The sequence below is a fragment of the Varroa destructor genome, unplaced genomic scaffold (genome assembly GCF_002443255.2).
Source record: "Varroa destructor unplaced genomic scaffold, Vdes_3.0 BEIS01000001.1, whole genome shotgun sequence".
NCBI lineage: Eukaryota > Metazoa > Arthropoda > Arachnida > Mesostigmata > Varroidae > Varroa > Varroa destructor.
In genome coordinates, this window is record NW_019211454.1 from 11,616,866 (window position 1) to 11,640,011 (window position 23,146).

General features: G+C 39.5%; 1 protein-coding gene across 9 annotated transcripts in view; it reads right to left on the reverse strand.

Annotated features, from left to right (window-relative positions):
* Positions 1-5,808: 5,808 nt before the first annotated feature.
* Nmdar2 (glutamate ionotropic receptor NMDA type subunit 2) overlaps positions 5,809-23,146 on the reverse strand; it is a 64,399-nt gene continuing 47,061 nt past the window's right edge. For 2 of the 9 annotated variants that reach the window (XM_086982660.1, XM_022795768.2), the window contains exons 11-21: positions 20,560-20,743; positions 18,620-18,745; positions 17,732-17,952; positions 16,661-16,821; positions 16,066-16,210; positions 15,847-15,947; positions 15,308-15,479; positions 14,549-14,645; positions 13,025-13,358; positions 11,071-11,134; positions 5,809-10,942 (exon numbers count right to left, since the gene is read on the reverse strand). In XM_086982660.1, the coding sequence (XP_086838786.1) occupies positions 10,811-10,942; positions 11,071-11,134; positions 13,025-13,358; positions 14,549-14,645; positions 15,308-15,479; positions 15,847-15,947; positions 16,066-16,210; positions 16,661-16,821; positions 17,732-17,952; positions 18,620-18,745; positions 20,560-20,743 (1,737 nt within the window). In that variant the 3' untranslated portion in view covers positions 5,809-10,810. Of the gene's footprint in view, positions 10,943-11,070; positions 11,135-13,024; positions 13,359-13,709; positions 13,951-14,548; positions 14,646-14,799; positions 14,985-15,307; positions 15,480-15,846; positions 15,948-16,065; positions 16,211-16,660; positions 16,822-17,731; positions 17,953-18,619; positions 18,746-20,559; positions 20,744-23,146 lie in introns of those variants that run through there. The other 7 variants (XM_022795777.2, XM_086982665.1, XR_015323084.1 and 4 more) reach the window with 7 other exon arrangements.

Below are 23,146 nucleotides of genomic sequence, written 5' to 3' on the forward strand. Positions count from 1 at the left end.
ACTTCACCAATTCGTAAGCGGCATCATGATCAGCTCGTACATGTGATGCTAGTATGCAACCTTTACTGGTTCGACGTACAACTATGCTAGGGAAAATTTTAGAATCTAGAATCGGCGCCCATATAACGATGTTTATGCGTTTTTGCGTATTCATCTTTGAAACGGTACAGCTATCTTTTCCCATGCGATTTTCCTTCGTCGTATGCTACGTCTTACCACATCTTCTATAGTCAATATTGTCGCACCGATAATTAATCTCTGTTTTAATTAATTTCCGTTCTGGCTATATCCATACCCTCGCATCGTCATTGAAAACTCTCCGCGCAGAAAAATCTCTGCCAGTTCTACTATCAGCCCCCGGATTAGCTGTGGGCGCCATCATTGGAGCGGACTGACAGCAACTGTTTTCATAGAAAATTACCACGTTATTTAACAAACATCGTGACAGTAACAAATATTAATGAATCCAAGAGCCGTTCGGTTTATTATTCGAATAGACGGTGGCGTCATATTGTGTACAGAGGTACACAAGGGCAAACGTACAAGTATCGCATGTAGATACGAGGTCTTTCTTTGGGTCAAAGTAATAGCAAGGCGGATATCACGAACCAATTTTGGGTGCACCTGTTAAAGTAAGAAGCACTCTGACAATGCCAAAAGGGCAAGCATTTTAAAGATAGCGTGGTCATGAAGCCGAGCGCGCTCAGTAGTAGTCCTAGTGGTAGTACTAGTCTTCAAAGATACCCAAAAGCCGAAAGCTGTGAGGGATTCTTAACCGAAAATCGAGTAAATGAACTCTATTAATCTACCTCTGTAAATTGCTTGTTCAATTATAGCCTCTTTTTGACGTCTGCCCTTTTCTTTTTTGTAGATGTGCCGATTGTACTAGCTCCATTAGGCAAATTTAACATTGAAAAATTACGTACTTGTGCGCAGTTGATGCTTTTCGTTGGTTGCTGTTCAGCTGTTCATGTCTAAACCCCTTTGTTTCTCTCGAATGCTGAAATTCCGCATTTTTTCGGCGTGTGAATGAACCGTAAAGTCTCTACATCAGCCAGTGCCTTTTATCGAGTGCTTCTACTAGTCGTTTTCTAATGATGGCAAATCAATAGTCTAATGCGAGTTCACTAGAAAGCCTTAAAAAGCTAGAGGAATTGAACGTAGTAATCTTCAACCACCATCCTCAGAAAAACAGACGTCCCCAGTTTTGCGATCTAGCATAGTTTTCCATCATTTGGAAGCTCCAAGATACTTACCGAGTTCGAATATTGTGTAGGGAACGAGTTTAACGATGGCTCTGCGTCATTTCTTTCGAAACGTTCTTCGATGCCTTTTACGGAACTTACAGAGCATTGGCGTGTACCATTCAAGCGAGCCATACAACCTAACGAGGTCATTGAATTTAACCTATTTTTCTCTCTCTCTGCATATATGTACATGTATATATATACATATATATATATATATATATATATATATATATATATGTATATGTATGTGTGTGTGCGAGTATGTGAACAGCAATTTATCGTATTAACAAATGGGCTGCACCCAACAAATTTAGTTCTACGTTAACATCAAAAAGTCGTTACACATACTTTTTTTTATCCTTAGATTATCTAAGTCAACTCACGAAACTCAATAATACCTTTAAAAGGGTTGATTGTACAAAGCGAACGATATTCTGTGTCGTTTGCTCGCTGTTATCGACTGTACGCAGGTAATACGCACTATCTCATCTTATTTATAGAAACAGGAAGGAACATCTTAACATATCAAAGATCATGACGTAAGTCAGTTTTTATACTTGAAAACAAACTAAACGTATTTTCTTTAAATTCATCTGAAAGACTGTACCGCCAAACGTAGAAATACGTTATCTTGCTAGATCGCCTTCCTAAATAATCAGCTCAAAATAAAAAGGAACGACGTAAGAGAAATTACAAGCACTGTTCTACGCGAGATAGTCCGTGTGTCTAATACTCACCGTAATAGGTAGACATCGAATTAACGTTGTCCACCAGAATCAGAGGAACACGACCATAAAGTTATTTCAAACTTTCTAGAGGATATAACAGGAGGTAGTTCATTAAAATGACAGTGTTTCTCAGACAAACATCAGCTCTGTCAAGCTGATGTGAGATCGACAAAACTAAGTGTTTAACATAGACAATAAAATTTAGAATTTAGTTATTTGAAGCGTACGGAAAACGTTTTTCCACCAGTTAAGATGTTGATTTTAACGCTCACTAAGCGTTATATAAGAACTACACTTAGGAGAAACTGCATTTTGGTGCATTACGCTACACAGCCCAAATATCATATTAAAAATAAATAAGGGAGTTGACAAAAGTTTCGGGAAGGACACATTGTGGTTGTATAATAAGGATCAACAAGTGCGCCTAGCGTGAAGCAAGTGGCCTCGACAATGTAGTTGGTCGCTGAGAGATTTGAGATAACACAAAATTAACGAATCAATGGGCCGGTGCGATTTTTGTTTGTATAAGGCAAAGAAGCGCATGGTTATAACGATAACCAGAAATTCCATAATTGCTAGCAAGTTGCAACGTAAAGACCTCACAAATTTGGTACTAAATGTTTGCACCAAGACAGACTATTACGGCTAACGAATTTCCGTAAAATACTGAGTAAATCCGAGGTATCGCAAAGAACTGCTGAAGTTCTTTTTATATAAAGGCAAGTTTCAGCTTCTGGGAAGAGGTCAGACGGCGAAACAGTTGTGCTGCATCTCACCGCATATATCTAGAAAGGTCATTGTATCATGCTAAGTAGATGTCGGAATCAGTACCTTGGTCTGTGAACGAAAACGTCTAGGAACAATATATATATATATATGTTTCTTTTTTTTTTAAATTTGACCGCCTGTCTACTACATATATCCTTTCTTGCCAATTAATTTAGTCAATTGCAGTGCGTAATGATTACTTATTTAAAGGTGGTGCTTTTATTCTTAATTCTATTACCTTCTGCTTTATCCTTTAGAAAAATAATCTGAAACAACAGGACGCTTTCGAAAGTCACTACATACATATTGCAGTCGCGTGACACTTAATTGTTTTTCGGCAAAGGCCATCACGAACCAATGTTTCGCTGTATGCGAATTTTGGCCCATCGACATAAAAGTAGCGTGGCAGCTTCGCTTCGAAAAGCACCTTTATTGTTGGTGTTTGTACAATGCGAAACGATGTTTTCGGATACAGCTTCTTTTTTCCTATTGACGAACGTGTAAATTTTTTATGAGACTTACTTCTGAGCGTCACAACTTCGTACATAGTCAGAAATCTTTGCGCGTTTTTGAGGATTTTAAAGGGACGGGCCGTCATTTCCCCTACTAACGCACAATTTTGGTGGAATATTAGGCCGGTGAATAGTTTCAGATTTTCACGTTTCTCGTTTGGTCTCTAATACACGAAACTTCGGTATTTGCTATATTTAACATTTTTTCGATGTCACAAAGCTGCGCAAGTGGACAGGACTCTAGTTAAATATATATAGGCATATTTAATAATTATCATTTTCTAAAAATGACTCAAGACAATTATTTTTGTACTTGAAAAAACAAATGGAATACGTTAAATTCAAGATGCCATTTTTTAATTTAGCGTGCCATAGTTTAAACGGTATTTTTGGCTGCAGAATCCTCGTCATACCTATTTCGATTACTTTTGGCCAGATCTTGAGCCTTGGTCAGCAGGAATCCGAAACATCGGATGAAGAATATTAAACATACCACTTCTACCAGAGGTAAAACCTTGTCATATGGACAAAGCGAGCTTGCAATAGTAGGTGAAATAGTAGTAACAATTGAATAAGGGAAAATTTAAAAGAAAAAAGTATGCACAAATATATTATAGAGGTGGAATTCGATATTTGTAGAGATTGTATTTCCCTGCTATATTTATAAATTTACGTAATATTCGAGATAATTATTGGCTAGAGTGGAAATTATCTTACGGTTTTCAACTAAAGGTTTCATCTGCGAGCTTGGTTTTAGTGCTTGCTTTCTGTTGAAGCTATGGCATTTAGTTGCATTTCTGATACTAACCAAATAATCAGTCGGTAGCTTTGTTAACTGGAGGAAAGAGAAATCAATTTCACACCTGCAGCATTCAGTTTTCATGTCCTTCTATTAGAAACAACAAAATTCTTATACAAGTATGTCAAAATCCGATGAACTTATAATCACGTTCTCTTGAGGAACGTTTATACGAACAACCTCCATTATTGGCATGGACGTTCGAAGGGCGAGCCGTCTGCTAGGTATCATTTAATAGTTCAAGAGCCTACTATCAACCTATCCATCGCATGCTTTTTTATATAACACAAGCCTTAGAATCACCTTGACTGTTCCGAGGACATAGACACACCATATAATTAAAGCATCACTTTAGAATATATCCGATATTGCGTTGATGTAATTAATCACGGCAGTAGACGTGGTTATATTGAGATTAGCAGCAAGAAGAAGGACGAGAACTTCAGTAAACGTATTTTGAGGCTAATGAACTCAAATATATATATGCTATACATCCCCCAAGCTGTGGTGCTAAACACCTTTGTGGTGCTTCATTGATATAAAAGTCACATTTGTAAAGATAGTAGTTGCAAATGAGGAATTTCCTTTACGACTCCCAATTTATATAAGCATGTATCACGTGCCTTCATAGATGTCGCATTACTCAACAGGAAATGACAGCAGTGTTATCCAACAAGAAAAGAAAAATCACGTGGATTATTTCATCATTAACGATAGAAACTGATATATTTAATTTCACCGTGATGAATTTATATTTTTTTTATTAGCACACAGTCTTCATCAACCGGAACGTTTCCTGAATATTTTTCAAAGTAGGGGGCAGCCTGGACACAGCAGCGCATCAATCAATACGCGAACTTCGTGACCGTTACGAATATCTTGGGTCATCAGTTTCAATTTGCATGAGACGTATTCTCGATAGGGTCCTGACTGGCGGCCTTTATCTTTTTCGGCAAATGAAGGATAATCAGCGACTTCGGTCAGCTGTTAGCGTAAACCCGAATAACTATCGAAGCCAGAAAGGCAGTGTCATACTCGCCACTTTAGAATAGTCAAATGCATATATAGACCCCTTGCGGTTTCGCCGCTGGCTGCTTAACTATTTTACATAATTGAGCTTGATAATAGGGCTAGCGGCGCATTGATGTTATGGGTAGAAAGGATACATTTACAATGAATAGTATCGAAACAATATTAGAGCAGTGGCGGCACTCGCTAGCAGGTGGCTTGGGGCACGTGTGAAAAGCCTCCCGGCACGTACTACTTACGACCAATGCCTCCAATAATCAAACAACTTTTAATTAAAAAAAGAGGCCCGTTTAAGCTCAAGGATTAAAGGACCGTGTCGGATAACATCATACGATCTACTATTCGCTTGTATATATAAGCCTAAAGATTGACCTGCGCTTACGATCTGCTGCTACACAACAGTCGGCCCTGGTCAATAGTATTTGTCCAGATAGTTAATGTCTATTTTCCACAACGCTGCTCTGTTCATAGTGTATCGATGTTTCTCCAGCATACATAATGCTGCAGTTAGTTTCATGTTCCATCTTTATCAAGCACGCTAATTCTCCTGATGATACTGAAAATCCCCTATCTAATAATATTTCCTGATCATACATGCTTTCTACAACAAAGACCTAAGACCGTCATACGTAGGTTCAATTTAAAATACTCGGCCGTTAGGAACGAAGTTGTTTAAGAGGTAAAGTTAGTGTCTAAGTGTATCACGAAACAAGACACATATCTAAATAGTGCCCATTAAGGTTTTGAAATTTATTTCATCTAACCTTGATATCTTAATCCTAATATCAGGTATTTCTATATGTGACAAATGGGTATGCAACAAATATAAATCAGACAGGGTAGTATTGTACGCTTCGCACTGTTCTGGAATAAACACGCGTAGCGGATATAAAATGAAGCCGCTTTATAAATTTATATGGTTGGGCTTTATTGAACCAGTGCAACATATGTATTCAATAAATCGTCCGCATTCGAAGTAAAAACATAAAAACCGTGTAAGCCCACAATAATAATGAACTATTAGCACACAATCTAAACGACCCTATCGTTTAGTAACAACGTTGGGTTTATTACCGGTCTTTCGTCATATGTATATATATATTTTTTCTTTATATATACTTACAGGCTGCAATTTTCACGTAACTTGCATTAAACCTAATTCACGTTATCGCATGTTCATATTATAGGTTTTCGACTTCTGTTTACAGTCATTAGAGGACTTTTATACCCATTATATATACGTATGATGACATTTATTCAATAAGGGCTTGTTCTCTTATCTGCATTATCTAGATTAGGCTTTGTCATTTATACATGACTCGAAGGCCGGCCGGCCGGCCGGCCGGACGGTGTACTTCAATATATTTCGTTGACGTAAAGAAACGATAGCAACGTATAGATATGTGCTATTCTACGCACCAACTACATCAGGGGGTGTGGATAGTGTGATACTACTGATTCTGCTAGACTATTTCTATAGATTTAATGAATATAATTATTGTTACAGTTACCGCCATTGGAATTGCATACATGTATATACGATAACTGTTGATGGTTTACGGGGTAAAAACCATCAACGCCTTATCGATAACAACCATTACATTTCAAAATAGCTTTCAATGCAGCTATCGAAAACCTAGTGGATAAGGGCTTTCCTACATAGAATTGTCATAGTCCTCATTTTACTGAAACCGTCCGGCCAATAAGTTACTAGAAAAGATTACACAGTGAATCAATTGGTTGCGGTGCTAAGTAACTCTGGATTTACGCAAGATTCTCTCATATCGTACGTATGAAAGATTATTCTATGTATTCTGGCATCTGCGCTCTTCTCTAAATCAGACGAATTTTTTTCTATGATTCCCTTATACCTTTTTTTCAGTTATCCGCGCCTTAATCAACAATGTTGGCCTCATCAGAAACGGACATACGGGGACTCATATTCTAGCCTAGTCGAATTGACTTTTAGAAACCTCATCGTATATGATCATAATCCTACATCCTGCAAAGTACGATCTTTTTTATTGTAATCATTTACAATGGCACTGAACCTTTTGTTGGTTTAAGAATTCTCGTTGCCCATCATCCTTTTGTAACGTTGCTGAAACAATCCCGTATAACGCTAGAATGTCACCTAAAACTTCTTTCCCGGCTTGTTTGTCTACCTATATAAGTTCTCTTATTAGGTTGTTTGTTAAGGTGGACGATCAATAGATTATTTGTAGCCGATGTAACATGTATTACTTGCGTTATACGCATTTTTTGCCAGCGTGCAACGTGGAAGTTGAGGATACCATCTGGCTTGTGTTGATTTTTGCTATCTTTACTTGGTTTTTGTTCAGTTAGTGGTCATTGCTATGGTGGATGCATGCTCATTATGGGCTTGGCGCCATAATGGGGTTTCTTATTGGGCTGCGATTAGTGATCAAACATTGAATTGGACGATATCTCTCCAGTTTCATCGCGTCTTTTCTGGCTATATTCTAATGCCGCGGCGTGTTAGTACTGGCTTATCTTTTGGTGGTTGCTTGTTCGAGAAAACCCACAGTCTCGTCGTGTACGATATTTACGGTTTTTGCGTTTGTTATTGAAAGAGGGTAGGAAGTAATAGTCTACAAATGTTAAATTATTAGCAGGATCGTGCTAGCGTTGGTGACAGTATAGCACAGGTCGTTGATTTTGGCCACTGTTAGTCACACGTGCTATTTCGGCGTCTGTAGATATCTAAATGGGTCGGGTCAATTTTATCCCCTCGGGACAGAGCATCAAAATTGATGATGGGTTGTGGAAATAGGGAGCTACCGGGCGTTATTATCAAGCAAGACTATTGCTACATGTCTGCGACTATGTCAACTGCTTTACACAGTTCTAATCAAGGCCAGTAACTTAAGAGAGTTAAGTAAATATTCGGAAAAATCAGAATATTCAGAGACAGGGTTAATACACTTCTGTAATCTAACGAGTGATAATGTATTAGATTTTACCTACCGGGGTAACATAACGGTATCTCAATTGCTGCATGCCGAGCCTATTGCTTAAATCACGCTTAAAATTCTTGGATTCTTTGTGTGTGTACTACTTTCTACTAATCATTAAACCAGAATAATATTGAACTCCCATAGCTATTCCATTTTACGTCTATTTTGTCTTATTTATTTGAAACCTTCGTTCGTGGTATTTGCGTCAAACTATGACTTTTTTGCACTAAAACAGTGATTATATAATGCCAACGGTCAGTATCCCTATAGCTAAACAATACACAAGACCCCTTTTTCTATCAGACTCAATAATCCTTTTTTTTCTTATCCTGAATTCTTATCAGCGCATATCATTTCTTCTTCTATCTGAATATGAATTAAAATAGCCTCTCCCTATAATTTGTTTCCTTTTCCACCATTTTCGTTGTGTTTACACCTGTCCCGCTCACGTATGCCTACTGCTCTCCATGTCGTCCACATCAGACAGTAAATTAATAGTAAGAAAAAAAAGCCCTTTTATTCTCAGATCAAGTTTATAAGCCTCCCGGTGACGTTGAAACTACATACAGTTTAATGGTGCTCATCTTTGTGATCACATTTTTTTAAAGTAATCCGACTATCAATTATTTTCATTTTACGCAGGCGACCGCACATAGACAAGTATACGCTAAGCTACTGATCAGTATTTGTATATATATGTGTGCGTGTGTGCATGTAATATATGGAGTAACATCGACGTCGTAAGTATATAGGACAGCAATGCTGAGAACGATTTAATGAAGGAAGGGGGCATTCTGTTTTCGTTTACAAGATTAATATTTTCAAACATTTTCCTTGCGCTTGCATTGTTTTATAAAATAAATGATGTGCTATACTTGATGTTTATTATTTGATTGTACGCGTTTTCTTTTTCTAATTTTGCATACTTATCTATGAAACGTTATATTGCACATTTACAAGCCCAGACCTATAATACAGGCAGGCTCCCACAGGCTCGGTTTGCACCTTAGCTGATTTGTTCAATTGTTAGCGACACATCGCTCGCCGGCTATTCTTCTCTATAGATGACACCTTGATCTAAAATGCCGCCTGTACCTTCTTTCATTGCTGTTTTCAAGAGTTTCTTTGATTTGACAGTTGTTTTGCCTACATAGTATGTTCTTAGGTTCGTGTTATCTGTATTGCCGCTCTATTGCTATGGTGTTATTCAAGAGGGTAGTACATGAGGTGTAGATATCTTGTCTATATGTTCAGATTACACTAATAGTCCTGAATATAGATGTCAATATACAGTAAATTTACCCAACCTTCCTTGGTCCTGCTAGGTTCCTATGACCCTCGTAGCCGGTAGTCTAGTTGTGTTGAATTCTGTGGGATGCAAGCGCTTTGGAAATATTCGTTAGAGGGTTTCATCAACGATGACGAAGCGCTCCCATATTTTTTGCACCTTTATCTATAAATGTAAGGCTTTTTGATAATTATGAGTAAAAATGAATGACCCAAAAACGGAAATTCGTATTTGCGTTATCTGAGGGAACGGTGTTTTCCTTGTGAGTTTTTAATTAATTTACTGCTGTTTCCTAAGGGAACCTAGTGTTCAATAATAAAGACGGTTAATGGTAACGACATGGGTACGAGCTGTTGCTTGATTTGAATCGGAAAAAAATCAGCTGGAAGTTTATTGGCTATGGGCGAATGAGAAGGCTGTACAGGAAACGAACTGTGTTTGCTTTACATCGTTACCGTGACCCTGCGGACTATTGATGCCCTTGGAATTGTTGTTGAACTAAAGGAGTGTACTAACGGTGCGATTAATATTTTTTATATTATTTATTTAACATGGTTATGTTTATGTTACTTCAATTATTGTAATCATCATCAATCAATATCATTGTTATTATTATCCCTATGATCCTTCATTAATTAATCGGGTCAAAAATCAATTCAGGATGAAGAGAGTTGCATCGGTGCCTCGTATATGTTGCCCTGCTAATCGCAAGCGTCTCGATTACCTTATTTTATATTATTATTATTATTACTCGCCTCTCCTTAGTAAACGTATTATATTATTACACAATAGATATTATTTGCAGTGCTGCTAATTAACATTATTGTTACTCTTATTATCACCGGTCGCTAACGGTACCAGTAGCGGTGGTTGAGTGCAACGTGGCGCCACCTGCCACAGGTGGCGCCACGTTGCTGCACTAGTACCAGTAGTAACCTCACAGTAACAAGCGAAAATTGTTATTGTCACGTTTTAGTTGTATTATGTCGGCCACTTCGTCATGGCGTCTGCACCAACCCGGAAATCCCCACAGCATATTGGCTCTATGGCGTTTTACTACGCAGAATGATACAGTTTAGAGCATACGGAGCCACCTGCACAAGGTCGTCAGTGAGATGATAGCTTCATCCACGGTGTAATGACTGTGAAGAGCGATAACAATATCATTATTATGTCGCTTGAGCAAAAGCAAGCACGCCCTGGCAATAACTGGACGCGAGATAAATCTCTATTTCGAATCTATTTCTTCCGATTCTGTGAATAACTGTGACGAGACCAGGCGGCGGTACCATCAACGGTACAGGTCGCTACTGCCTTTTGCTTACTTTCCCTACGGAACTAAACAAAAATTGCCAGCCTCAACATAATTGCAATAGTGTCAAACAGAATAGTGCAAAATGTTTGCCACATGTTTGGCGGTCACCGACATTCAGCGACCTGTCGAAGGAGAGGCGGTCATCATAATACGGTCTCCTTTTCCATGATGTGCGCCTTAACCATAGCCTGTTGCTGCTGAAAAAGGACACTATGTGGAGGAACAGCCGGTAGGATGCTTGCTTGACTAATTACCAGAGGCTCATTACTATGAATCTGAAACATGAATGAAGATTAGTTCGCCAGAATATGTAAAATACTTAAGATCATTTATCCAGATCAGTTTTTCATTTCAAACATTAGCTGATAACTGTAACCAATTGTTGCTGATAGTAATAACTTGCCTTGGTTCGGGTGAGATCCCGATGGCGGAGAAGATCTTCGTGGCTGCCGGTAAATCGTGCCAAACTGTGGATACATTTTGAAGAGTGAACAGGCCGATTTAATATTTGTTTTTGCATTCACTATCGATTTTCTAAACAACGCACGTTTACTTACAACGCAGGCGTAAAGTCCTGATCAGCAGGACATTGTTTGTCGACTATTTATCATTGGACAACTATTTATCGAACTTGCAAACACTCGTTAGCACTTGACAACGCGGTATACTATGGGATCACCCCTGTTTGTCGGACCGTGAAAACCATTTGGACATAGTAGACTCAATAACTCCCATTAAAAATAGGATTAATGAAATGAACCTCTGTGTAAGGAAAATTGTGACCGTAGCAAAAAATATTTCGAATTTTCCCACTACAATTTGAAGGTCGCATGATGTGAATTATAGAAGGTTTATACCAAGCTACTGTTACATTATTACTAACTATACAGGTGCACTTGTTAGTATATGATCGGAACCGTCTGCAAATTATAAATTAATCCGCTTAAGGAAAACGCTAGGAGCGGGATAGTTATGAAGGGTGTTTTTCATAACGGACAGAAAAGTGCTGCCGCGCAGGTCGGTCAAAAAGACCTACAGTGGAAAATTTTTCTGCGCAATATTCCTTCGCTCAAAGACAATTCAAGTATTGATACTGATAGAAAAACTGAAGATTTCTGCTTTCTCAGCTCTTAATCTACAGCTGAAAGATAAAACCCTCTGTAGTCAGCATGCTTACCATTGGTTATCTAAAAATGTTCAAAGAATTACTTTGGAGTACGAGAAGCAGGGGACAAATTTTCTGGGTGTGCATGACTCTTCTTATAGTACTTAACCTCAGCAAATTTAATTTTACAAATTATAGGCCACACATGGTACACTTCTTTATAGCTATACTTACTAGTCGTGTTTTATTTTATTATTATACATCTTAGAAAAAAATCTATGTATGAAATTACTATGCGGCCATCTTGATTGATATGGACTGCATCAGATAACGTAGGTCATCGACTCGTTTTCGTCAGCTGGATTTTCCAGGGGAGGCGTGCGCAAAAATCGAATAGGACCTAGAAGTGGGATATCTGCATCCTTTCGGAACTGGTGCAAAACACACTTTTAACATAGCCCTTAAACCTGTTCCTGTAAATATCCTGTGCAGGTCTCAATTAAAACATCTCTTAATTTGCGAACTTTATATGAACGTCTGGTTAACTGGGTCGAGTAATATACACTGTTTGTGTAACAACAAGCCTAGAGTCTGCCTAGATTAGAATTGCATGTCCTCAGTGTGATCTATGCGACCGACGTCTAGGAGTGCGTTAACAATTATTGCAGTCCAAGACAGGCCTCAAGGTTTGCCAATCTTTCACAAACTCCGGCCACGAGACATTTCGATTTAAATTAGCAATCAAGAAATCTAAGTTCGAGCTATCGGAATCTCTAGACCACCGAAAACCAGCTTCGGCGGCAATTTTCAGAAAGTACACCCTATAAGTCTTTGTAGATTTTCCACTTAAACTCGCTGGAGAATCTTCCCCGTTGATCGGGCACTCTTTTTTTGCAATTGATATATACATGTAGAAAGCAACGACTGTTACTGCTTTATCGGTACGAGCAACGTTTTTTCTCAAAACACCAATAAAGCGCAAGTGCTATTGTAGTACTTTGAAAGCATATTGAGTCGGTCTGAGTGCCGCGTCAAGACAAACCAGGTAAATTGCATATCTTTTTGCAGTCAAACAGCTAACCATATTTCAGCAATAGAAGTAGGATTGCTAAGCTCATAGATGTTTTAGCAGCGCTTTTTACGAGAATGCTCATCTATGAAATGGTGTCAGACTACCTTAAGGAATCAGTAGTCCCACCCGTCCGCGAGAAAGTATTAAAGCCCCTGCCATGAAACGTTTGTTTTTTTTTACCTTCTGGTAGGTGACTCGGCTCCTACTGAAGTGTTGCTATGGATCGACGCTTGACGTAGTCCGACAATTTTGTCCGCCACGTTTGGATGACTGCCCGAAATAGCCAGCGGTCCACCGAATGGTGTCCGTTTTGGTGCTTGGGGTCTTGCGACCCGTTGTGAGCCGGGTATCGATCCCGTGGTGTCGATCCCAGTTCCGCGCAGCTCATCCAGACTCCCTCCATTGCTACCTGCTTTTGTCGTCGTTAGATCACTTTCTAACGTCTTGATTTTTTGACGTAATACATCTAGTTCGCGTGCCAAACGCGCGACGTCAGCTTGCAATCGTTCGTGCTCTGCGGTGGGGGGAGGGCGGGAGAGTATAGCAAAAACGTACATTAACCACTAAAACACAGGCTTGTAAAACAGAATCTGAGTTAAATAAAGCTCGAGCTCGTGTTGAAGAGATACGGTTTGTCTACCCATAGTCAGATCTAGCATTTACTATATATTTAGTATTTTTTTTTCACAAAAAATAATGTCTGTATGAGTTCGTTGACGACCGTGTTTCGGTTGAAATTCGCAATATTGATCACAGGGGTTAAGATATATGTTCCGTGCAAGTTCCAGTTACCTAGGTACTCTAAAAAAAGGCTTATATGTACGGTAACTGGGCAAATTCCAAACTATCTCGAGCGATAACTAACTCGTCTCGCGAATCCTCTCACGGGATATGCCCGATCTGTCATGAAAACGTTGCAGCTCTGAGAAATTGGAACAGCGGAATCTTCATTAATTGTTCTGACGGTAGGAGTCAAACAGGCTTGAGGTGTCAGTTTCTCGACATCTTACAGTTTGGTTTAGACGTACTGTTGGAAGCCCTTGAAGAAAGGCCGCTTACAACTATGTACCGGCAACTTTACATACAAGTGAAGTTTCTTTTGAGTGCTGTCAATAAAAATAGTATTAGATGAATTCATTAGAAGTCAGGTTGGGTGCGCTACATTGGCAGTCATCATCAATAATAGCTCGGTCGCTTAGAATTATCCAGCAGATGAGTCTCATTTTGAAAAAAAAAAAAAGGAAATTTTGTCGTTTTTGCGAGAACTCATTTAAGACTATTTTACAAAATAAATTAGAAAATATCTATGATATTGCTTTTATTTAAAATGTCAACACTTTATAGGAGCGTTTCGGCTAGATGGAACAATTATAATCACAAAATAATTCAAATGAACGCTAACATGATTCCTTATGAGATAATTCAAAGTATTTGATTATGTGCCAAGAATTTTTGGTCGACATGAACTCGAAATACAGGAATTTCTTAAACGTTATTTATGTAGTTGATGATAGGGAATCAGCCAAAGGGGAAGACGGGATAAGTTCTTATGAGGATCCCTAGGGCCAAGTACTTCACTGAATAAATCTAGCAATAACAAGCAATCTAGCAAAATAAAGCAATTTTTCCGAATTTTTATTTGGCAACCCTCGTCTGGTCGTCTGCCGGTGTATTGGTTTACTATCATCTAAGTTGCCACATTACCTGCGGCTTGCAAAAAGCGGTTCTCCGTAGCGCGTCTGAGCAGCATTCCCTGGGCGCTGTACACAGCATCCCGGAAACTGAGAGACTTGCCCATACTCTGCAAAAAATAGCAGTTTAAAAAATGATTGTTATCATTATTATCCAATACTAACGCTAGATATAGATCCTGGTTAAGTGCGAATTCAATTTTCAACTTCGGTCTTTAAGAGGTGCTGAGTTTAATTCACCTTTGGCTCCAAGAATTCGATTACCATTCACAGAAGCAGGCTGACGTCTTGTCCTCTAAGCAAGGTTGCCTCTTTGCTTCTGCTTTCTCCTACCGATGTTTGTTTTCTCAAGGGTTTTTCTTTTTGCTCGTTTTCGAGAATCGAGTGAATACGTTACAGCCTGTCCGCCATACGCGTGACATTATAATAAGGTCGCGAACGAAGCTGAGCTTAAAAAAGGAAGCCAATGTTTTGATTTGCCCCATGAGGTTCCGCTTTCCGGCTCGACGCATGCAGTAATAATATACTACGTTCTAATGTGGGTATAAAACGCAAGTTCAGTTCCCAGCTAGAAGCAAGCTTCCAGGGGGCATTTATGCGGCAGCATAAATGTATTGCCAATTTAAACGTCGATTAGAGATTTCTCTGCCTTAACACTAACGGGTCGTATTGACCAGTACATAGCCAAAAGCGTACTGCAATAGCACCCGTTTACCATACTGCCTGCAATCATGCATTAATGGAATCAGGCCAGGGTGGACCTAGAACTCACCAGACTGATGAGGGAGAAACAACTGCCAAAATTGGCCTTGGCTAACTGTTTTCGGCAGTATCTGAAGTAGACATGTTCGAGGATGAGCAGCACCACAGTGAGGAGGACCCCGCAGCCGAGTAGCAAAAAGGCGCTCATAAATTGGTTGATATCGAGCGGATTGCCTGCATTTCTACTTAGCATAAAGGATAACCGCTATTTACTAGTAATAGGTAATATCTCGTAAGCTTAGGCTAATATGAAAGAGATAATACACACAGGTTTTTTTTATTTATTCGTTTCCTTTATCATTTAAGACGACAAACAAGCCCACTTATTTAGAAATAGTCTCGAAGCACTAATTTAATAATAGGCTACCTTTTAGCTTTTACCTTGCGTTTCGATCGCTTCGTTGCATTGTGCTCGTTTTAGCACGCCTCGTTTGTATCTATAGTATTTATTTACACTTTTCCGATTCTGCTAGCCCGCCATTATAATGTACTTGACCATTTCTGACAAGGTTAAAGGCATCATGATGTATCCGTAAGCGTAATACAGACCTTTTTCGTTTGTCCGGTTTACAGGCACCTTGTAACCAAAATCGTTGCAATCTCTCGAGGTCACCGTGTTCTCGATATTCAATCATTTGGCGATTAAACATCTATTGAGCACCAATGAAAAGAATTAGTTTTCACAGTTATCCAAAACACCAGCTCATTACCATAGACTCGATAAGCTTAATGTTGAAAAAGAATTGCAAATATATGGTAGCGACATACCTGTAAATATTTGGATTTTTTAGGTAAAGCGAAGCCATAGCCTGTCATGGCATACCACGAGCCTACCGTGAGCAATCGACATTCGTCATCTTGACCAACGAAATAGTCAAGAACCGTCGCGTCGTAAATAAACGCATCCAATGTCCTGTTGAATCAATGAGATAAAACATAGCGTACGTGCAAAAGCGTTATTTAGTTGCCTGCTACGGTGGAGAAGAACATTCTATTTACAACAGAAGACCCGTCTCTGTGTGATCTCTATAGGTAATCGGCACAGGGACTCTTAAAGTTTTCCATCCCACTTTAAACGGTACAACAAATCAAGAAAATGTTATTTAGCCGTAATGATTTAAGAAATCACCTTGCGCGTTCACGGTAAAGCTCCTGCACCCATTTTTTTGAGATAAGCGCAATGGGCTAATTTGCGGTTTGAAATAAATATTTCCGTTTACAGCATCAGCTAACGATATTTACCCAGTGATATCCCGAACTACGAATATATTGGTTATCAATTCTTCGCAAAAGAAGGTTCGGTAGTTAATTTTAGGAGTTAGCAAGCTCAAAGGGGCTTGTCACAAGGTTCTTATTAATTTACCCTTTTTTGACGGCCTTAATTCCTTCATTAACGTTGGATCTATTGTAGGGTCTCATGTATTCATACATTGTTGGCTTATTTCGCTGGAGAACTTGCTCTGTGTTTCCATAGGGAATTGTTCCAAAGCGGAATGGTGGTTCCATCAGATGAGGATACCTTAACTGTAAAAGAATAAACTGGTATTAGTTGAAAACGCCTCATACTATTCGCGCGGTTAATACATTATTCTCATACACTGATTTGGCGACATTAATTTGCCTGGACATATTTATCTTGCCTGGCATCCGTGTGCCTGGTAAGCCGTTTTTGGTAAGCCGTTCAGCCGTGCGTCAGAATTATATTGTTTCATTGTACGCGCTCGCTCACTGTGAAACAGGGCTCATATGGCTACGGTATCGAGTCAAAGATCGTCTTTCCACAGGAATCTCTAGCTTCTACGTTCCTCTTGGTAAAGCGACGCTCCTGGGATAGCTTCCTCACAGTTACTATCTATGGCTTGACCTGATAGTCCGCGTCTCGGCCGCTGCATATCCATAGTAACTGACTTTCCTCAGGCCTCGCAGGCATAACAAAATGGATAGTACCCCTCGCGCAAAGCACGACGGGGCATTTGGCTGCAGCAGACGCTCGTTGTGGCTTAGCGTACGTCGGCACAGATTTTGTCTACCAAACACATGCTAAAACCTCACGAAGCTAGCGTTCACCTATGCGCCTATATGTGAAATGTCATGGGCCATCTATGTATCGTATTATAAAGCCCAAGTGTGATGTGCCTGATATCTCTTACCCCTATGCTGACTAAAAATTTAAGTTAAACAAGCACAAATACTAGGTAACAGCTAAGCTCAAATTTAGTTTACGTACGCAGGTGCGTATGCATAAGGCTTACTCGAGCCATATTGGCTGATCGTGGGTTTTGCGCAAACTAAGGAACGAAGTATCGCAAGAAGTGCTTTGGTTTTCATCAACCATACGGTTAACCATTACTACTAACAGAAAAATAAAAGCAATATTCGAAATGAATTAAGTAAAAGTTCTCACGAGCATACAAATTAATATGGAACAACTTACACGAGAGTCCTCAATTCCACTGAGGTCATAGTACTCTTCGCGAGTGATCATAAACGCAGCGAGGTTGGCTGTATAGATGGCAAGAAAGACTACGGCAAACATCGCCCAGACGTTACTCATGAAGCGAGCTGTGTAACCTCGAGGGCAATCCACGTTCACAGCCGCTCCGAATAGTACCGCCCACACCAACCAGTAGGTACGGAATAGCGAAAATTTATAATCTGCAACAGCCATGTCCATAACAACGACGACAAGAATCATAATAACAATATTAACAGCCATTGCGATTAATGTTACTGTATTATGAAGCACCATCAGGAGTACGCTGAGCGCCTGCATTCTATGTTGTGGAATCTCTTCTCTGCAAGTCCTTATCGCATAAGTTTGAAAGTTTTATGCCTGCTAAACGAGCATACGATATATGATAAATCAGTGTTAAATTCAAGGCCTAAATTTTGCCTTCTCTCGATACTTAACATAATGAACTTTATTTTCGATGCTCGAAAACTTCCGAGTAAGCGATATCAGAGCGCCTTTCTCTAGGTTTCAAATGTGTGACGATTGCTAATCGAGAAAATAGGAAACTTTTATTGCGATACACCGAAAGCCCTAAATGGTACCCAAAGGGGTAGTGTTTAAGTGATATAGCTGCAAACCGAGAAAAGGCCACAAAATCCCTGCTGCGAAACCCAGAGGACATAAGCAAATCCAGGTTGTAGGACGTTCCTAATCTGCGAATCAAGTTTGTTAATTGAATATCCTTTAGTTTCCCTAATGTCCGATAAATTTCCTAAATATATTAGATAAGCAGTTATAAACTCAAAAGGGACATTTTTGACTTTTGACTAGAAGATGATAATTAATTAATTATAATTAGTTTCCACTTACTTCTGGGAGGCGCGATCTTCATGTCGTAGCCATCGGGCGATAAGAATTCGAAAATGAAGATGGAAAAGGCCGCTACCTGGATGCCCACCAAAAGAATGAGTAGCCAGGATACTGTGTCAAACGGTTCTGAAACCCGTGTGTCCCGAATGACGCGTTATTATTCGCTTATAGTATTAATATGTACATATATATATGAATTGTGAGACGTTTATGTGGACGCTGCTCGTATGGACTATTAATATTCAGAATTATGTTGTGCTGTCAACAGACGAGCAAAACGAGGGGTGCATTAAGTGTTGTTTCTCGGCACAGGACTGAAGCGATGCGGCAAGCTTACAAATCGTCACTGTAGATTCATTTAGTCCCCGTGATACTTTAGCGGATAACGTATTTGCCCACCAATCTTAAGGACACATAGTTGTCTCCGTTCGAATTCAGGCATAGACAGACGGTTTGTCTCGTGACGGCTGGGGGCTAGCTATCTGATACAATGTCTATTAGTAAAACTCGAAACAAAGATTCAATCTTTCAACAATACCTCGTTCCTCGAGACCGGAGTTATGAAAAAGGGTCTGCACGTTATACGAATTCACTTGGTCGCCATGTGTTACGGCATTAAGTAAAGCTTCGTTTTGATGCTGGCGGCCTCATGCGGGGCCGCCAAAATAACAAAAAAAGAGATTTTTCCCCAACCACTGTTTCAAGTGCGTTGTGTTGGATACCGCACAGCGCTGCCACACGTTTATGTCGCATAAACAGCAAAAAAAGAGACAAGATTATCTCAAGTTTTTCGGCAACGAGAATGAATTTAGTGTAATAACATATTTTTTCGTTTTTCATACAGAAACTCTACTAACAAGAACGATATCGTCTACAATAGACTTCTATAGGGCTAGTTACAAGTTCAACACACGAATCTTCTGGCAATCAGAGAACCCGCAAGAACGAATAGCACGAGGCACGTTCCGTTTGGGCTACAAATTTAAGCCATGCGTGTGCTTCACATAACGAGAATTGCGTTTTTGGCGCTGGTCACTCTCGAGGCCTGGAGCTACTATTGTGTTATATCCTTTGGAAATGCAAGAGCAAACGGGCGCGAGAAGAGATTCAGTTTCTTTGGATTCTCACATCGATAAAACCGGAATAGAGAATTACTGTCGTTTGATCTGTTTGGGACAGTACAGCTATAGATAAGTTATTATACCTCTGTGAAGTGTAACTTCATTCAAGTCGCTTTGAATGGAACGGATGTAGATTTACGTCACACTATTGACCATTCGTATTAATAATCACAGATAAGTTTATAGAGATCTCTTTAGCTGTTTGGGCTGCAATGGAAAGTGCTATTAGCGTATAACTATAACATGATTAAGTCTATGCAAAAGGGCGTATACAAAAGGGTTTTATGTACAAGCGCTATTACAGGAACAGGATAGTCTTTGTGAGCCTGCGAGTTCGTGTCCTTCAAGAATACCGAATCCCCTTTACCTTGCGAAACTCCGTTAGCGCAGCAGAGCTGTTCTCTATCTGTTTAGACGTCTGACACACATTGCGCATGGGCATCTTGCAATTTTCTTTACATTGTTGCTGGATCTAAGTTCTTTTCTTAGCATCTCGTTTCTACTCAAATAAACTACAAAGACGCAGAGAAATGTTTCGAGCTAAGCGTGTTAATATGCAAGTGCGTCCAAGAGGTGTTCCTAGTTGTTCTAAATGGGAGCTATTGTTGCTTATGTAAATGCCAACTTTTCACATGTACATATACCGTGGGATGCCTGTCATTGTTTCCAGGACTATGTGGGCCGGTATGAAAAAGGTTTGATGTTAATTGAGAGTCTAATGTAACGAGTAGCGACGACACACATCATACAGTAAAAAGCTTTGCCATCACAGCCGATCGAGTTGGTGGGTAATCTCTGTTAGTTAGAATTTGTTACTACCTAAAAATGCTTTCGGCGAGATAATTCCGGTTCGTTTGGCGACCACAATGGCGATTCCAGTCTCGAGAAAGGGTACAGTAAAATCGACAGCTTCTTGACGATCCGAGTTGATTTTGATAGAAGTGACCACAATATCTGTATGCCGATTTAGCAGAGCTGCGATCAGCCCGTTCCATTTTCCGTTCTGCAATTGGCAAATTCCATTAAAGCGAAACACATGTCAACTCTTTGATTAGATCGATTGATTTCTTTGTCAACAACGAATATCAGACACATGATAATGCTTCGTCTCATTTGCGGTGCTTCGTGGAGGTTGTCAGTTACGATTTTGGCCTAAATCGACCTAAAAAAAAATGAATTATGCTCATGAAAGAGTCCTACGTCGGGGAAGTAGTTACTTGAAATATATTTTCTAGGCCTTTACTACAAACAAAGTACGTATATACAGTTTTAATACAACTGCTTTCTGTGATGAACTATTAGTGAAAATGTATTGTATTTTAGTTATATTGAGAAGATGCTTTTTAAATTTTTTTAAGAAAAATCACTCTCTCTTTCCGCCACCTTTCCCTCGCGAGGTACTCGTTAAATCAAAAGTTTTTAGTAGTTAGAAGTACAAGCGCTTCGAATGTTGCTTTATATATCACTTTAACGAATATGCGTGGCTTTCTATGCTCCTTTGGAGTTGTTAGAGTAGGTTGTCGTTCTACACAAAACTTTCCGCATCAGCTGTTAAAAACATACCAGTTCTTGCCACTTTTACCGCGGCCCATATCTAATAACCCCAGAACCCTTAACAGCATCACTGCTGGACCTACGTGTTTGTTTCGTATTAACACTGAAATATCCTTCCTAGTCCGCTTAATATATATTAGATGAATAAAAAAACATCAAAGGAATAAACAAGACAGCTCTCATTTAGTTCAGTTAGTGTAGTCTAAACTCTATATAGGTGTCACCTTTTTCATTTGATCTAGTTCTTTTAAAGAAGGTTATTTTTCAGCCCAATACAACGCGGCATTATAGCAGTAGCTAATACGGTGTGTTTAGTAAATGATGCGTAGCATGTTTAGTAATAATAAGTAATATAGAATATCCTATGCAGGATAACCAGGATGAGCCTAGCAATGAAGGTGAGCGTCGACATGAATCGTGATATGAAGCTCGTGTGTCTAAATGCATTTCAGATGTTTACCTAAGCTGGCCTTAATTCTAAGGTCTTCGCTACCCAAGCCTAACTAAGCCATTATCAGCATAACTCTTAGAAGTTATAAATACTGACATGTTTTTATCGGTTGATAGTTACATCAACCGGTATTTCGATGTTTCTAAAGATTTCGAATAGCGGGCAAGTATTTCGTTAAGCCGGTAGGGGAGACTGCCGATACATTTGCGGTATATGTCAGCAGCATTGAGCAATATATCGCGGATGCACGCTACGTATTTCATGAGATTACCCAAAATCCCAAAGACCTTTTCCCTTAGGTACTATCTCTTAATATGTGTCTCTATCAGTCAGCTGAAAGAAACCGATGCAGGTATCTCTAGTGCTAAACGTAGTTTAGCTGACCAAAGGAGAGCTTAAAATACTGTGAGTTTGTAGGTCCTAATACTACAGAGTATTGGAAATAGCATTATTAGATGCTTAAAACATAGAGCATTCGCAACATCATTGCAGTATGTCAATTACAATAAGGTTACTGAAGCTAATAAATTCAGTAACTAGCTACAGATCACATCCTATCGTGCGATTGCGTAGGGAACTTCCGTAGTTCCGGCAAACTAATTCGTGTAACAATGGTGGTGCAGAAGAGGCTAATGAGTGAAAGGCCTCATATCTTTGAGCACACAGATTCAGTACGGATGGCCTTGTAAGGTACCAATCCTATCGTTAGCAGATATGTACAGATACTAGCAGACGAAGCTCCCTCACGTTCTTACGGCTTGCGCCTTTTTTCGCCTGCCTTGTCTCTTTTTTTGTGACTTAATGTGGCAATGTCAAACTATTTCTTTCTGCTGGGTACGTTACCGCACTAACGAAATATATTCCCAGTCTTCGTGTTATCTTCGGCTGCGGCTGGGTGCCGACTATTGCGGGTTTAACTACGAGTGTTTAAATGTATAGAAAAATCGGCGACTTCTTTTTTCATTTTTCAACGTCATCGGTCGCCGTTTCTCGGTAGATCGATATATCTAATTTGGCTTTGCCCCTGCAGAAGCCTCTCAGTAACGGATCAAGCATTCTATGCCATACAACGCCGTGCTACAACAACATCAGAAGAATCGGAAAGAGGACCGAAAATTAAACGAGCGAGCATAACAGGATACAGACCAACCGAATAGGACCTAAAGCTTACTCGTTTAAGCATGTATATATATAAGCGCAGAATGACTGCATATGTAGAAGCTAGTTTCTGTCCGCGTAGTGATATAATGATGAATAGTAGGATAAACGTGCGCACTTTGAGTATAGCCCTCACATATATGTTTGGTTTAATATGAGGCAGTTCACTAGCCTATATATACATATATATAGGCTAGGATAGTAAACTTTAAAATAAATACTTTTGCACTGTGGAAGCAAAGG